This window comes from Hyperolius riggenbachi, chromosome 1 (assembly GCF_040937935.1).
Source record: "Hyperolius riggenbachi isolate aHypRig1 chromosome 1, aHypRig1.pri, whole genome shotgun sequence".
Lineage (NCBI taxonomy): Eukaryota > Metazoa > Chordata > Amphibia > Anura > Hyperoliidae > Hyperolius > Hyperolius riggenbachi.
In genome coordinates this window covers 491441735-491459870 of record NC_090646.1, presented here as the reverse complement: position 1 = coordinate 491459870, position 18136 = coordinate 491441735, and the positions used below count along the sequence as shown (strand labels likewise).

Genomic DNA, 18136 nt, shown 5'->3' with positions numbered 1-18136 from the left:
AAAGGGCCAGTGCTCCTAAGGTATGTGATAATTCCAAACCATAACAGCAGAAATAGTTTTGAATGCAGGATTAGCATCTTTATCACTTAATACACTCAGACCAGTTGCTGTTGAAATTTGATTTTTATGTTGACAATCCGGCATTTAGCGAAAAGAATATGAAGGCTGCCATATTTATTTAATTTTTTTTAGCAATACCTGGCTATCCTACTGATTCTTTGCCTCTATCTTTAGCCACAGTGAACGAGCATATGCCGATCAGGTGTTTCTGACATTGCTGTATTGGCAGATCTGACAAGATTAGCTGGGTGCGTGTTTCTGGTACTATTCAGACACTACTGCAGCCAAATTGATCAGCAGGGCTGCCAGGCAACTGGTACTTATCTTAAACTGAAATAAATATGGTAGCTTCCAAATTCTTCTCACTTTAGTTGTCCTTTAATTTTCTGTAAGTCATTGGTTTGAAGTGAAGCTGCATCTAAGCTATTTTTAGTTGTGTACCTCCCAGATTACTGGTTACAGTCTTTGGTGAAACAAGTCCTGACTGCCTCTTTCTGCCTTCCCTTATTGGTTTCTCTTTTAAGGTTTTTGTGTAAAAGTATAAAGACATGTATAAAATTTATATCTACTAGAAGGGGAACTTCTATCTGTCCTTTGAATGACAGTTTATCAAAAGTCATATGTGCATGCTGCATGGAACTGAGCCAATACGATTGCATGGTCATCTCATCTTAGGTATCCCCAGTTTGTTTAAGGGGGCTTTTATACTTACCATGTCACAGTACCTTCCCCTGCCACAGCTTATCGTGGTGCAATGCAATGGAAGTGCTTCGGGGCCCTGCAAAAGTAAGGCACAAGTTGCAGTGCCTTACCCTATGACTCTCAGAAGTTGTGTGTTCATTTTTGTTTTTTTTACGTCGCCCTACGGCTATAATGTGTGGTGAAACCTTTTGGCTGCAGTGCGATTGTTCCAAATTCGCTCCACTACCGTAGCATGACAATATAAAAGGACCCTAAAGATACAGCATGTCAGGTCAATTAACAGCATCCCCTGAGCGCCTTGTTTCCCTCTTTGTCCTGCCCACAAGTAGTTTGTCCAGCATCCCTCCTCCCATCCCCTTATCAGCAGTGTATGTTGCTCTAATATACCTCAGTGAAGTGTCTGTACATCACTAGTTTCCCCAGTGCCATCCGTATGATCGAGTGTGATTCTTATGGGTAATACTAACAGTGTATTTTTGTAATGTTCATATGGTAGTAGATATGAATGACAAGATGTCTCTTTCTGTCATGAATTAATCATAATGAGTAAATGTAGTGGTGATGAGGGCATGGCTGGAAAGGTTTTTTGGGCGTAAGCCTGGTACACACATCAAATTTTGATTGGCCAGTCTTACCATTTTCATGTAATATGAGAGCTTACCTACGCAATCTGCTCATAGTATTCAAAGTCTGTTGACCCTCATACTACTAGGAGGTCTGTAAAATTGGTCAGTGATTGGACAATCAAAATTGGATGTGTATGCACCTTTAGCCTCATTTTTGTACTGAAAGATGTCCATCTTTCTAAGATCAGAAAGTTTGAAGATACGGTATGTCGTTTTTGGATTCAAAGGCTAAGGTAGTACTTGCCAGATTGGCTGAGCGAGCCAGCGGTGAGCTCTCCTGCCTGAACAGTACCAATCAACATGTAAGGCTCTGCAAAAGGGCAACATAAATCTTTTCCCCTCTCTAGTAAGCCCTCATTGTGTGGGTCAAGGACAGGGGGCTAAGGGAGGTGGGGGTATATCTACTCACACCTAAGGCATTTTCAGTAAAACAATTCTATACAGGATCTTCTCGAAAAATTAGCATATTGTGATAAAGTTCATTATTTTCTGTAATGTACTGATAAACATTAGACTTTCTTATATTTTAGATTCAAATACACACAACTGAAGTAGTTCAAGCCTTTTATTGTTTTAATATTGATGATTTTGGCATACAGCTCATGAAAACCCAAATTTCCTATCTCAAAAAATTAACATATTTCAACACTGGTAGTTAGAAGAAAGAACGGCGCTGGGCACTCAATCTGATGCTTAAGGTTTATTTACCACAGGTACAAACAGACATTGCAGGCAGAGGGAGAAATAAGAGGTCTCTTTTTTTCTCCCTCTGCCTGCAATGTCTGTTTGTACCTGTGGTAAATAAACCTTAAGCATCAGCTTGAGTGCCCAGCGCTGTTCTTTCTTCTAACTACCAGTGTTGATGTCTATGCTGTGAGCACCAAGTTCAGCTTCGGAATCCAGGTACTGTGCAGCAGCCTGTTGGGTGCCGGCGATTCTTGGAGCTCTTCCCCCTTTTGTAATTTAACATATTTCATCTGACCAATAAAAGAAAAGTGTTTTTAAAACAAAAAAAGTCAACCTTCAAATAATTGTTCAGTTATGCACTCAATACTTGGTTGGAATCCTTTTGCAGAAATGACTGCTTCAATGCGGCGTGGCATGGAGGCAATCAGCCTGTGGCACTGCTCAGGTTTTATGGAGCCCCAGGATGCTTCGATAGCGGCCTTAAGCTCATCCAGAGTGTTGAGTCTTGCGTCTCTCAACTTTCTCTTCACAATATCCCACAGATTCTCTATGGGGTTCAGGTCAGGAGAGTTGGCAGGCCAAATGAGCACAGTAATACCATGGTCAGTAAACCATTTACCAGTGGTTTTGGCACTGTGAGCAGGTGCCAGGTCGTGCTGAAAAATGAAATCTTCATCTCCATAAAGCTTTTCAGCAGATGGAAGCATGAAGTGCTCCAAAATCTCCTCTGATAGCTAGCTGCATTGACCCTGCCCTTGATAAAACACAGTGGACCAACACCAGCAGCTGACATGGCACCCCAGACCATCACTGACTGTGGGTACTTGACACTGGACTTCAGGCATTTTGGCATTTCCCTCTCCCCAGTCTTCCTCCAGACTCTGGCACCTTGATTTTCAAATGACAGGTAAAAGTTGCTTTCATCCGAAAAAAGTACTTTGGACCACTGAGCAACAGTCCAGTGCTGCTTCTCTGTAGCCCAGGTCAGCCGCTTTTGCCGCTGTTTCTGGTTCAAAAGTGGGTTCATGCTTCCATCTGCTGAAAAGCTTTATGCAGATGAAGATTTCATTTTTCAGCACGACCTGGCACCTGCTCACTGTGCCAAAACCACTGGTAAATGGTTTACTGACCATGGTATTACTGTGCTCAATTATCGAAGCATCCTGGGCCTCCATAACACCTGAGCAGTGCCACAGGCTGATTGCCTCCATCCATGCCACGCCGCATTGAAGCAGTCATTTCTGCAAAAGGATTCCCGACCAAGTATTAAGTGCATAACTGAACATAATTATTTGAAGGTTGACTTTTTTTGTTTTAAAAACACTTTTCTTTTATTGGTCGGATGAAATATGCTTTTTTGAGATAGGAAATTTGGGTTTTCATGAGCTGTATGCCAAAATCATCAATATTAAAACAATAAAAGGCTTAAACTACTTCAGTTGTGTGTATTTGAATCTAAAATATATGAAAGTCTAATGTTTATCAGTACATTACAGAAAAAAATGAACTTTATCACAATATGCTAATTTTTTTTTGAAGATCCTGTAATTCAAATCTGATAAGCTGTCTTAAGTGTCCATAATATATTTGGGGGGAGTGTTCTACAAAAGGTAGACATATTTTACAAAACCCCCTTATCGGTGTTATGGACAAGGGACTCGTCTACACCTTGTTGTAGAGAAGGTAGCCATAACTACGACCACACCTGTGGTGATAAACCCTAGAGGGGACTTATGGAGTAAGTATCTTAATGCTCCTTTAGGGCTGGTGCACACCGAGCGGCTTTTTCAGCATTTCTGCAGCCGCTTGCGGCTGCGGATACGCTTGGTCAATGTATCTCAATGGGGTGGTTCACACCAGAGCAGGAGGCGTTTTGCAGAAACGCATACTCCCGGGGTGAGGCATTTTTTTGGATTGCGGATGCGTTTCTGCCTCCAATGTAAAGTATAGGAAAAACGCAAACCGCTCTGAAAAACGCCTGTTCAGAGCGGTTTTGCCGGCGTTTTTGTTACAGAAGCTGTTCAGTAACAGCTTTACTGTAACAATATATGAAATCTACTACACCAAAACCGCTACACAAAACCGCAAAACGCTAGCTGAAACGCTACAGAAAAATAACAAAAAGCGTTTCAAAATCTGCTAGCATTTTGCGGATCTACTAGCGGTTTTTGGTGTGCACCAGGCCTTAATAAGGGAACTTGCACATATCCACTACCCTCAGCTATCTGGAATGGGTATAGAGGTACTTTTAGTGCTTTACCTATTCCTATAATGATTTAAAGATAACATTAACTGTAAAATAAGGCACATTTTTTTAGGGTGCCCGCACACATCCAATTTTGATTTGGCCAATTTACCACTTCATGTTGTATTTGGGGCAACAGATTTGAATTCTATGAACACATTGAGCATGATTCACAAAGCTTTTTCACTTGTGTTCCTCTGTTTTCACCGTATCTATGTTACATTTGTAAGCTCCCAAAGAGCAAAAATCTAAAATAATTAAGGTAAGAAAAGTAATATTGAAATGACTTTAATCAGGAATAACTTACTTTGAGTGTTTGTTTTGCTTGTAAATGCGCTGAAAGGTTATTATAGGTAATAAATAAGTCATTTATGAGACGTTTTGTGAATAGAGCCCATTGTGTAGGTAAGTTCACATACAACATGGTAGTGGTAAAATTGGCCAATCATAATTGAGGTCTTCTGTTCATTTTGATTGAAGACCTCACAATATCTATCTGTTTAGTCTCCTCTATCATGTAGTCTGAAAGAATATTTTTCACTTAAAACCAGGACTGTGCAGTCAGAGCAATTTTGGGTACTTAGTCGGAGTCGGTGGTTTCAATAAACGGAGTCATCGGATGATTTTTGTACCAACTCCACAGCTCTGGTAAGTTATTAGACTAAGGAGTCGAAGTTGAGGAGTTGGATCAATATTGGGTACCTGGAGTCGGTGGTTTCATAAACTTCGGAGTCGGAAGAATTTTGTACCAACTCCACAGCCCTGGTTTAAAACCACATAGTTATTTTGGTTGAAAAAAGACATACGTCCATCGAGTTCTGCGTAAAATCCGTAGCCAGTCTAAAACTTTTTAAGTACTCATGAAGTCCGTACGATAATGCGGTTGCAGTTAAAACCCTAAATTGAACAGAGCAAACTAGTGCTGGGTACACACGATGTGTTAGCTTTTTTTTTTGGTCGATTTTTCAATCCGATTCGATTTTCCGACCGATTTCTGATTCGATTCTGTTATCTTTTCTTCTCTATTTCTATTCACTTCTATGAGAAATCGATCAGAAAAACGATCGAAAATAAGTCGGACATGTCAGAAATTATTTATCGAACTATCTAGCTAACACAAAATTGTATGTTGTGTACCTAGCATAATAGCAATTAGCTTGATAAGTACATATAAACAGTAGATAGAAGAGTAGTGGTGGGCTGAATATCTGTTTCATGGGACAAATGTACATAGAACTCCAATACAGCTTGCTTCTATCCTCTGGAGTCAGCTGCGAAATCAGTTGGGTTTGAGATGTAATAAAGTAGGAACAGTAGATGCCAGACTACAGTTCTCAGCATTCCTAATACTGTATAGTAGAAACCATGTGTCTGTATGAGGAGGCAGAACTTTGTAGTTTGCACAGAGCTGGTGCTGAGCAACTGTAACATACCATGCAATTTTCCTGTCGGATCGGTGGGAAATTTCCCATCCGATGATTTCCAGCATATCTGATCTGCTTCTGATCAAGAAAGGGATCGCTTTTGTGTGGTACTGATCTCAGAATCAATCCCTTTCTCGTTCGGAAGCAGATCACTGATCTCAGAATCGATTCTCGTTCGGAAGCAGATTGGACAAGCTAGAAATAATAAAACGAGAAATTTCCAGTTGATCTGACAGAAAAATTACATGGTGTACAGGGTATTAGATCTCAACTCTAGTAACAGGAAATGAACAGGTTGGAGCAAACTTACGTCTTTACTGTATGAATATGTGCATGGCTGCAAGCAAGCACATCTAAACAAAGGATTTTTAAACTTGAAAATATAACTTTTAAAACCAGTACTTATTTACATTAATCAGCAAGACTGTTTGTGTATTGAGCATATTTAATTTGGGTTTTGGTTGGGCGTTAATAAGTTTACAAAATAGCATTAAAAATAAACATTTGCAATGACAAGTGTGGCTATAGGAAAGATAAAGGGCAGAGGAGACATCTTCTTGCTCTTCCTGTTGTGTATTCTCTGAAATCGCATGTATGGTTATAGACAGTAGTTAGTCATTTGTGCTGCTTTGCATGTCGCCATGGTTGGGATGCTGGATCTGCACAGAGGTGCACAACAGCCATGGTAAAACAAACGTACACAATTGAATACCAGGAAATACTAGTACTGACATGTGATTGTTCTCATCTGTCAGCATTTCTTGCAAGGAATGTGATCCCCTCTCTCTGATACTTGCAGCCACAGACCCTGAACAAGCATACAGCAGATCAGGTACGCTGACTCAGATTTCACTGGATTAGCCATATGCTTGTTCCAGGGTTTTAACTTAGACACTACTTAAGGCAGAAGATCAACAGGGCTGCCAGGCATCTGGCATGGTTTACAAGGAAATAAATATGACAGCCTCCATATTCCTCCTACCTCAGTTTCCCTTTTAACAAAGCTATTTTTATGTGTTTCTGGCTACAGCAGAAATCACCTAGGCGCAAGCTATTAGGAAAGCAAACCTGTACATACCGTAATTGCACTTCCATAAGCAACATGTAGAGAGTTCAAGTCCACTTTAAATTGAATATGGTCATGTTTAGAAAAGACAAAGAGAAAATGTATAGTTCCTCTGTGACTTAACCACTTAAGGACCGCCCCCAGCTGATGGGCGGCGGCAAGGGCTGGGCCCAAACGACCGCAATACGCCCATCGGCGGCGGCATCTAGCGTGGCTGTGCGGCGATAGGCTCCACCCCCCCTCGTGCTGTAACCTGCCGGCCGTTTGGAAGCGCCGGCGGGTTACTAGCTGCCCGATCGCCGCTGCCCCTATGTATAATAGGCTTTGTAATGTATACAAAGCCTATTATACAGGCTGCCTCCTGCCCTGGTGGTCCCAGTGTCCGAGGGACCACCAGGGCAGGCTGCAGCCACCCTAGTCTGCACCCAAGCACACTGATCAAATTCCAGACCACTGTTTGCACCTAATCACCCCCTAATCACCCATCAATCACTCCCTGTCACTATCTTTCAACACAATTTTTTTTATGCCCTAAACTGCCCCCTGGGGACTCCTGATCACCCCCCCCCCCCCCCTGTGTACTGTATGCCTCTATCCCCCCTGTAATAACCCACTGATCACCTGTCAATCACCCCCTGTCACTGCCACCCATCAATCAGCCCCTAACCTGCCCATTGCAGGCAATCTGATCACCCACCCACACCATCAGATCGCCTGCAGACCCGCCATCAGATCACCTCCCAAGTGCATTGTTTACATCTTTTCTCTCCTCTAAACACCCACTAATTACCCATCAATCACCCCCTGTCACCACCTGTCACTGCTACCCATCAAATTAGACCCCTATCTACCCCTAGGGCACCCAATCACCCGCCCACACCCTCAGAACGCCCTCAGACCCCAGCCCTGATCACCTCGCCAGTGCATTACTTGCATCTATTCCCCCCACTAATCACACCTTGAGACACCCATCAATCGCCTCCTGTCACCCCCTAGCACACCTACCCATCAGATCAGGCCCTAATTTGCCCCGTGTGAGCTCATGATCACTCGGCCAAACCCTCAGATCCCCCTCAGACCCCCTTCTGATCACCTCCCCAGTGCATTGCTTGCATCTATTTCCCCCACTAATCACACCTTGAGACACCCATCAATCACCTCCTGTCACCCCCCCTAGCACTCCTATCCATCAGATCAGGCCCAATACAACCTGTCATCTAAGAGGCCACCCTGCTTATGACCGGTTCCACAAAATTCGCCCTCTCATAGACCACTTGTCGTCAAAATTTGCAGATGCTTATACCCCTGAACAGTCATTTTGAGACATTTGGTTTCCAGACTACTCACGGTTTTGGGCCCGTAAAATGCCAGGGCAGTATAGGAACCCCACATGTGACCCCTTTTTAGAAAAAAGACACCCCAAGGTATTCTGTTAGGTGTATGACGAGTTCATAGAATTTATTTTTTGTCAAAAGTTATCGGAAATTGATTTTTATTGTTTTTTTTTCACAAAGTGTCATTTTTCATTAACTTGCGACAAAAATAAAATCTTCTATGAACTCACCATACACCTAACGGAATACCTTGGGGTGTCTTCTTTCTAAAATGAGGTCACTTGTGGGGTTCCTATACTGCCCTGGCATTTTAGGGGCCCTAAACCGTGAGGACTAGTCTTAAAACCGTCCATTTACAGAGATATTTCTCCCACTCAGCATGGGTATGTGTAAAAATACACCCCAAAACACATTATACTACTTCTCCTGAGTACGGCGATACCACGTGTGGCACTTTTTTGCAGCCTAACTGCGCTAAGAGGCCCAAAGTCCAATGATCACCTTTAGGCTTTACAGGGATGCTTACAATTAGGCACCCCCCAAAATGCCAGGACAGTAAACACACCCCACAAATGACCCCATTTTGGAAAGTAGACACTTCAAGTTATTCAGAGAGGAGCCTAGTGAGTTCGTGGCAGATTTTTTTTTTTTTGGTCAGTGTCATTTTCCGCTAACTTGTGACAAAAAATAAAAGCTTCTGTGAACTCACCATGTCCCTCAGTGAATACTTTGGGATGTCTTCTTTCCAAAATGGGGTCATTTGGGGGGTATTTATACTATCCTGGAATTTTAGCACCTCATGAAACATGACAGGTGGTCAGAAAAGTCAGAGATGCTTCAAAATGGGAAAATTCACTTTTGGCACCATAGTTTGTAAACGCTATAACTTTTACCCAAACCAATAAATATACACTGAATGGATTTTTTTTTTATCAACGACATGTAGCAGAATAAATTTGGACAAAAAATGTATACAGAAATGTTACTTTATTTGAAAAATGTCAGCACAGAAAGTTAAAAAAATAATTTTTTTGACAAAATTCATGTCTTTTTTTTGATGAATATAATAAAAACTAACATTTTGTTGAACAGCGAGGAGAACGCCAGCGCATACCGCTAAAGGTGCGTACACACATTCGACTATAGTCGTTTGTAACGATCGTTCCCCGATCTTTACCAACGACGATCGTTACAAAAAACGAACCACCGACTATTAAGGCAAACGACGAACGAGCCAAATCGCTACAAAAGAAAGTTCTGTCTTGGCGGATTTTAACCAACGACGATCGTTTGCAAAAGTAGTACATCGTTGGAAACGGTCGTTCGTACTAGGCTTGACATGCGCATTTCCCAATTTCTCCGTGAAACTTCTCATTTTTATGCGCAGGCGCAATAGTTGCTTTACGTGATGTAACGTTCGTTCTAACGATCAGATCGTTACACACCTTTTAAAACTAACTTTACTTAGGTCGTTCTTTCATCAATTAAAAGTTCGTTCGTCGTCCTGCAAATCTGCTACTACTTATTATGCAAACAGGAAACTCAGGAGGAGGGGCTGGGAGCAGCTAACCTGATAGTTACATAGTTACAAAGTTAAGAAAAGGTGGGGGGAAAGGCTTCGCATCCCTAAACACATGTTGCAATTGAATGGTTAATTGCACAGGCATACACCGCCTCTGCCAGACTGAAAAACGCATGCCCTGCATCCAAGACAAGTGCTAACATTTATTAAGCTAGGAGGAAAAGCTTCCAATATGGTTTGCATAGCTTAATAAATGTTAGCACTTGTCTACATCCTGTGTTTACATATTAGCTCAGATTTCACAGACAGCTGACAGCTCAAATTACACTAGCTCATTACTTGCTGAGAAGTGAGAATTATACTGTCTGTTCTCTATAAACACACATGGTGGATTTCTCTGTGTTTTCTTGTCTCCTATGCAAGAGTTCAGGTGTGCTTTAACCAGTTGCTGTTGTTTTAACATAAGTGCCAGTCCAGCCTGCCTGTGTCTTCCTCTTGCTCAATAGCTACAGACGGGACCATCCTGCAGAGTCCAACTCAAAACCTTTGGAGCCAGAGCCTCCTGTCAAGCTTCCCCCACATTTTGGAATGCCTTGCCACACTCAACCAAGGCAACTTCAGCCCTGGAGGCGTCAAAACTGAAAAGCCACATGTTTAGTTGGTCATTTATAATTACTTGACTTTTCCTGGCCCCGTTCACACAGCACGCGTTTCCAGCCGCGTTTTGGAAACGCGTGCAGGTGGCCGACACGCACGACATCAGACATTGCATAGAGTGCAATGTCTGATGTTCACACTGCATGCGTTCCGGACCTGTGCGGTCCGGAAACGCATGCTGCACGCATTTTTTGTAAAAACGCGTGGCTGTCCCATTCACTTTTCAGTGATGGGATCAGCCACGCAACGCACACAAACGCGGATGGCGTGCGTTCGCATGCGTTGCGTTCCGCATGCGTGGCCATCCGCGTTTGTGATGTGAACGGGGCGTTCCAAACAGCAACTATGTTCTGATCTGAGACCAGTCTATTCACTTTGAGTCCTATGGGAGAAAAGCCGTTTACAAACGCTTTGTTGTTCTTTGTGTTAACAACTCTAGAGAACTGTGTATTTTAGTTATATGCACTGACTAGTCGGAGTGTGCCTGCTTCTTGCTTCCACATCAGTCAACTTTTTTTTCTTGTTGCAGGCTTTACTCCAACAAGCTATTAAAAGGCAAACCTATTTCCACTATCTGAACATTGCCTTACGTTTCTGATGCATGTGTATGTTGGTCAGAGACTAAAGGTCTCACTAAATATTAACCTTCACACTTTAAAGTCCACAAAAAAGCAAGCTCTGTGACAATTGCCTCCACGATAACACCATGTAGCTGTTGATTACAGAACATTGAGTACGTCTGACCTTGGAAGTGCTGGTTCCTGCACTTTCTGGAAAAATCCCTGTGACATATCTGAATGTAACCTTTTTCTGTTGAGAGCTTGGAACACTGTTTGCAACATACATGTTTGAGGTAGATAGCAGTGTGTTTTTGGTGGTACATCTTTCAAAAAAGTTGATTGTCCTATCGCTATTTTTTTCCTTGTATAATTTCAGAACCCCCCCCCCCCCCAAATCATTTGTTTGTACAAACATTTCTTGTTTGTCTGTGGATTATTTTAGCACTAATATTTGCAGTAATGTTATTTGTACCCCTTAAATCACACTGCAGTCTAGAAGACAAGTGACATCATGTCCAAGAGTTACAACCCCTTTGACGAGGATGAGGATGAAAACTTTAAACCCGTGGGGTGGAATGACCGCTCTGCAGAGCCAAGGGGAAGAGAGGAACCGGACAGACAGAGGTCCTTGCAGCAAGAAGTAATGTGGAGGGCACAAAACACAGTGGAGAGTAGCAACAGATCATTATCACTTATGTATGAATCGGAGAAGGTTGGGGTAGAGACAGCAGAGGTGAGTAGGCCCTTGCCATTCTCATAATATTAATGCAGATATTTCATAGACTGTAAATTAATACACCTACCGGTATTTGTCCTAGACCAAGCATCCATGAGTTGTTGTTGTTTATTATTAATTTTAATAGCAATGATATGTTAAAACAGTATTTTAACAAAAGTTAAAACTACACTTTATAGACTGTTTTGTTTTTGTAATAACTGTTAATGTATCTTTAAAGTGGATCTCAAGGGTGACAAGGGGACCAGTTTATTAATATTTATGACAAAATTAGCATTGTGGTTGGCAGAAGTTGGTGGGATTGAGGACATTTTGACTACTGCAAACTGTGCCCACTTTTATGTTGTGACTTGGGCAGAGCACTGATATAAAAGGCTGTGATCGGTGGGTATTATTTCTTTGGTCATTTGTATGGACAGGCAGAGCTTTCAGCAGGCCAGTGCGCTAGTGTCACAAATATTACTGCTTTTGTCAAACACGTTTATTGAAAATTTTAAACCTAAATTGAACCTCAAGTCGCCCAAGTAAAAAAAAAGTTAGATACCCACCTACGTAGAAAGAAGCATTTGGATAGTCCATCTTTGCAACTCGTGGACCATTGTAACATTTTTGACAAGATCTTGTTGGATATGTTATCTGGTCCGCACTCCACTTCATGATGGCTGCTCCTGCACAGTAAGCTAAAGTTGCTTGTCCACATCTGCTCTGTGCTACTGTGCGGGCGTACTCGTGAAGGCGTGCATGAATAGCAGCATGGCTGCAAACTTCCAGAGGGTTCCGGGCAGTGGCAGTTGTCTGGAGGAGGACTTGGGAAGTATCCAGAGGCTTCTCTCTTCTTAGGGATCTATTTGTTTGTTTTAACCACCTCAGGTTCTCCTTAAAAGCAAGTTGCATAATCATAAATTTCAAAGATATGAGAAATTTTTACAACAAAAAAATCAAATCAAGTCTCTGAAGTTGTTTACTGTGAACTGACATAACTTTCACTATTAAAATTTTCTATCCAGTTAAAGAGACTCTGAAGTTTATTTATTTATTTATTGTTTATACCTTCTTTTGTTTAACTATCCTCTTCAGCTTTAATGCCAGAGTTAAATCGCCACATCTCCACGGCAGAGGAGTGATTTATTACAGAGTAATTGACCTGCAAAGTTATACGATTTTGCAGCTCGTAGATTGTACTGCCCTGACATGCAGGGCTTCTCTTCCTGGAGAGGCTGAGCTTTGAGCTGTAGCTCAGCCTCTCCGCAATCAATCTCTGCAGATCTCTGCCTCCTCCCCGTCCCTCTCAGTGAAAGAAGACTGAGAGGGGCGGGGAGAGGCGGCGATCCGCAGAGATTGACTGCGGAGGAGGCAGAGCTACAGTGTAAAGCTCAGCCTCTTCGACTAAGTGAAGCCCTGCAGAGCCCGGGAGCTTTGCAGGACTTTGACAATAAATCACTCCTCTGCTGCGGGGATGCGCCGATTTAACTCTGTCATTAAAGCTGAAGAGGATAGTTAAACAAAAGAAGGTAAAAAAGAGACTTCAGAGTCTCTTTAAGTCTGCATTGAGCTGTAATTTTCCTGGCATTTTTAATTATGCTTCCTTGCACCCATGACAACGGTCCAGTGTTTGGTTACATTTTTGCATCCCCATTTCCAGTGAGTTTTTATTTATGCAGATAGGAATATTCGGATCCCAAATATCTACATGCTATGCAAATTGCAATAATCCTGCAGGCTACACCAATTAAGTGTGTGTGGTGCGGGAGCACCAAGATCCCTCAGGGTGATCCACCACCCCTGTCGAGAACCGAGAAAGCAGATACGACCTGAGCTCAACCACAATTACGGATTAAAGGGAACCTAAACTGAGAAGGATATGGATTTTTCCTTTTAAAATAATACCAGTTGCCTGACTCTCCTGCTGACCCTGTGTCTCTAATACTTTTAGCCACAGCCCCTAAACAAGCATGCAGATCAGGTGCTCTGGTGTGAAGTCAGACGCGATTAGCTGCATGCTTGTTTCAGGTGTGTGATTCAGCCACTACTGCAGCCAAAGGCATCAGCAGGACTGCCAGGCAACTTGTATTGTTTAAAGAGACACTGAAGCGAAAAAAAATATGATATAATGAATTGGTTGTGTACTATGAATAATTACTAGAAGATTAGCAGCAAAGAAAATATTCTCATATTTTTATTTTCAGGTATATAGTGTTTTTTCTAACATTGCATCATTCTCTAATATCTGCAAATTACACAACACTTAGCATTTAAAATGATTCTTTCAGAGCAGTCTGTGAACTAATGACCTCTCCTCTGGCAGAGGAAAAGTAAATAGTCCAGGAACAGTTGAGATAATAAAAGTCAGATAACAGCCCTCTCCACGACTTGTCGTAGAGATAATGGCTTTTTTTGTATAGAGATAACAACTGGATTTTCTTAACTCTTCCTGTACTGGAAACAATTAGACTGATGTATCTGATCTTAATGTTTTATTTCTTAGCTGTACTACACATACAAATCATAATATCAGTTTTTTTTTCGCTTCAGTGTCTCTTTAAAAGGAATCTTCCATATTCTTCTCAGTTTAGGTTCCTTTTAATTCACTTTATTGCGCAGTGTACATAATGCACACAAACATAACGTTTTGAGCTTGAGTCCTTTCTAAACGCACACTTGAGAAAGGGCTCCCGACCGAAATGTCATGCTTGTCTGCATTATGTGCACTGCGCAATAAAAGGAATTAATCCATAAATGCTATCCAATGCAGTTCTCTTTTGGTCTACCTGTTCTTCCAGCTGAGAAAGTCAAAGCAAATGTGAAGGGTAAGGTGACCTACTTCCAATGAATTGTTTGCTGAAATCTATGCAATAAATATACAGCAGATGTCCTGGAGGGAAATGTTTTTATTTTTTTCCTCAAAAGTTCAGTTACACTTTTACTGGCTTTGGTTGTGTATTTTTCAGAATCTCCTGTTTCCATTGCACATCTCAGTTACTGGTTAACTTCAAGGAACAGATACCAAATATAAGAGATTTTTTTCAGAAGGATTGTGTACTACAAAAGAGGAAAATAGAAGCAGAAGTGATGAGATTCACCACATAAAAACAAAAAAAATGGGAAGAACTTATTCTGTATTTAACCATTTCACAACTGAGGGGTTTTACCCCTGAAACACCAGCGCGATTTTTCCCTTTCAGCGCTGCTTCCATTACTGTACTGATGTACTATGATTGGTTATTGGGGACTGGAGAGTCCCCATAACCAATCATTGTACTGCAAAGCCGGGGTGTGTGCGCGCGCGCGGGTCGCGGGGGCGCGCGATCGCGGGCTGCAAGTTTGTTTACCTTGCATTGTTTTGAATGAAGACGGCATTTGTTTGAAGCCGTCTTCATTCTACTCGCAATCGGCGAGGCTAATTGGATTTAGGAACGCTTGTTCCTAACATCCAATTAGTAACCTGCTGTGCGGGCTGGCTGGAGTGTGCGCGAGAGTTCCCCGCCCACTCCCAGCCAGTAAACAAACAAGTGCGCCTTTCTCCGTCCCTGGGGGTGAAGCGGTGCGCAGAGGGACGGAGAAATTTAGCACTGGTTGGGTGAAGTGGTTAAAATAGGAAACATTTTATTCTTACCACTGACTAGCTGCAACAAAACTGATTTGTACTCTGGAAAGGAGAAGTAAACATATTGTAAAACCTGCTATAAAGTGGTGTGCCTATCAGTGTTCATAACAAAGAAAGGTGTCAATGGCTTCGTTTTCGCACATTCCTGGCTTGTAATAGTAACAATTTACCATAATAAAGATTCATAAAAACGTTTGCACTTGTAATAGTATTTGGTTATCTGAGACCATATTTTAGGCCAAGTTCACACTACAAAACACAATCACCAAGCTCTTAGCGTTTGCGATTTTGCAAAGTGATTTTCAGAGCGTTTTTGAAAGTAATATGCATTTTTGCACATTCCCTTAAGAAGAAAAGTTCTGAAAATGGTACAGGCAACACGTTCTCAATTTTCTTCAAATCAAAATTCTGCAGTGACAAGACGCTCATAGGGTGACACTGCTGTAGCACTTTGCCAATGGCTGGATAGTGTACTGGTTAAGGGCTCTGCCTCTTATACACGAAACCAGGGTTCGAATCCTGGGTCTTCCTATCCAGTAAGCCAGCACCTATTCAGTAGGAGACCTTGGGCAAGACTCCCTAACACTGCTACTGCCTATAGAGCAAGTCCTAGTGGCTGCAGCTCTGGCTCTTTAAGTCCACCAGGAGAAAAGCGCGATATAAATGTGTTGTCTTTTCTTGTCTTGGTTATTAGAAAAGTATGTCCTATCAGTTTTTTACAGGGTCATATTTATTTTTGGGGGGAAATCAGCTCTTGCTTATTGGGTGCAAATAGACATGGAAATTAAAGTGTACCTGAGATGAAAAAAGGAGATACTGTGCAGGTGCAGCCGTACTCATGCAGGTGCAGTATGTCCACTGTGCTGTCACATTTTAACACTGGCATGGGCAAACTTGGCCCTCCAGCTGTTAAGGAACTACAAATTCCACAATGCATTTGCCTTTGAGTCATGACTGTGGCTGTCAGACTCCTGCAATGCATTGTGGGACTTGTAGTTCCTCAATAGCTGAGACTTCTTTCTTCATAGCGAAGTAGCTAACTTTTTTTTTTTTGCGAACATCTTCAGGTTCACTTTGTCATGTATAAACATTGTATTGACAATTATAGAACAGAAACAGATATTAAAGGACACTAGAGGCAAAAAAAACTAATGAAGTAAACAATTGTATCTATCTTCCGTCTTCTAAAAATGACTTTTTAATATAGTCCACAGTTTTTGTTTAACCACTTCTCTACCACAGGTTTATTCCCCTTCAAAAGCTCTTCCCATTCATTCGGTAATAACTTTATCACTAATTATAACACTGAAATGATCTATACATTATTTTTTACGGGAAAAACTAGGCTTTCTTTGGGCAGTACTTTATGCTAAGAATTATATTATTTTATAATGATTTGACAGGGAAGAAGAAGAGAAAAATGAAAAAAATCACCATTTCTCAGCTTTCAGCCATTGTAGTTTAAAAATAAATTGTGCTATTGTAGATAAAACAGACACATTTTATTTGCCAATTTGTCCCGGTTTTTACAATGTTTAACTTGTGTCCCTAGTACAAAGTATGGCGATAATATTTTATTTTGGGTGAGGGGTGAAGGAGTTTCAAAAATAATGAAAATGTGCTTAATGTTCCTATGGTAAATGAATAATGGTGTATTTGGAAGTAGTTTTACTTTTTGGCCACAAGATGGTGCTATACGTACTCAGTTTTCTAAAAATAGACAGCAGAACCAAATATTTATATGTGTTTATAGGTGTTTGTAAATAAGGACGTAGAAAAGCGTGGCAGAAGTTGCTAAGTGGTTAAATCTACTTTTTAAGTTTTAACTGTTCTATTGTTTTTGTTCAATGACACATTCATTGAAATATCCCAGAGCTAATCTATGAACTATTGGCCCTTTTATCTCTTTCCTGCTCTCAGAAGCCATTTCTGCTAGGAAAGTGTTTTTATAGTTGGAATTTCTTATCCGTGAGGGTCACACTGTAGTCACTTCCTGTCTGAGTCAGGATTGAGTCAGCCACTTACATACCTGATATTGAACTTTTTCAGGCAGAGAAAGAAACAAAAGGAACACAGCCTATTTGTGTACTAGGCACTGTACATACACATGTCTCTCATCATGTCACCTCGGGTATCCTTTGGATATCTGCCCGGTTCACTATATCCATCTCGCCTACATTCCAAGTATGCAAAAACAAAGCATTTTATGGGAGCACAGGAATCAAACAAACTGTATTGCATAGACTTTCTATTAATAATTACTAGCCAACAAATGATTACATCACCCTTTTAAAAACTGCCGTTTTGCCGTACTGAATAGCCCTATTGGTAACGTTCAGGACAGCACACCATGTTTCAGCTGATGGATTCTGTACCAATACAGAGCCGGATTAAGGCCAAATGGGGCCCTAAGCAGAGTTGCATATTTGGGCCCCCTCCCTCAACCACCCTTTTAAAAATGTTATTAAAATGTACTTTATTTAATTATTTCAGCCACCCGGACGTGATCCTCACGTCCAGGCAGCTGCTCTGCTGCAGAGGCGCGTGTGCCCCCTTGCCGTTCCCCAGTAGCCCTGAGATCAGTGAACGGGAACATGGTCCCCAGCAGAAAAAAAAAAAAAAGACGGTCTCTTATCAGAGGTCGCAGTCTTTCTGCAACAAAAAGTTTTTCCAGCCCTCCTTGTGCTTCCGGGAAGCGAGAAGCACAAGGTAAAAAAAAAACCTCAAGGTGGCCATCTTGTGGCCAAATACTAAAACTACATCTACATACATTTTTCAAGGCTATTTACAGACATAACATTAAAAATTAACTGTTTATTTCCCAACACCAAAAAAAAATAGTTACCTAAGGGTCTGAACTCTTTTAAATATGCATGTGAAGGGGTATACTACGAACATTTTTTAAGTTATAAG

At 41.5% G+C, this 18136-nt stretch overlaps 1 protein-coding gene across 1 annotated transcript in view; it reads left to right on the top strand.

The window, feature by feature from the left end:
• Positions 1-18136, top strand: part of SNAP29 (synaptosome associated protein 29) — a 38627-nt gene that overhangs the window by 633 nt on the left and 19858 nt on the right. Inside the window, exon 2 of the mRNA XM_068242966.1 lies at positions 11375-11616. Coding sequence (XP_068099067.1) covers positions 11395-11616 — 222 coding nt within the window. The 5' untranslated portion in view covers positions 11375-11394. The remainder of the gene's footprint in view (positions 1-11374; positions 11617-18136) is intronic.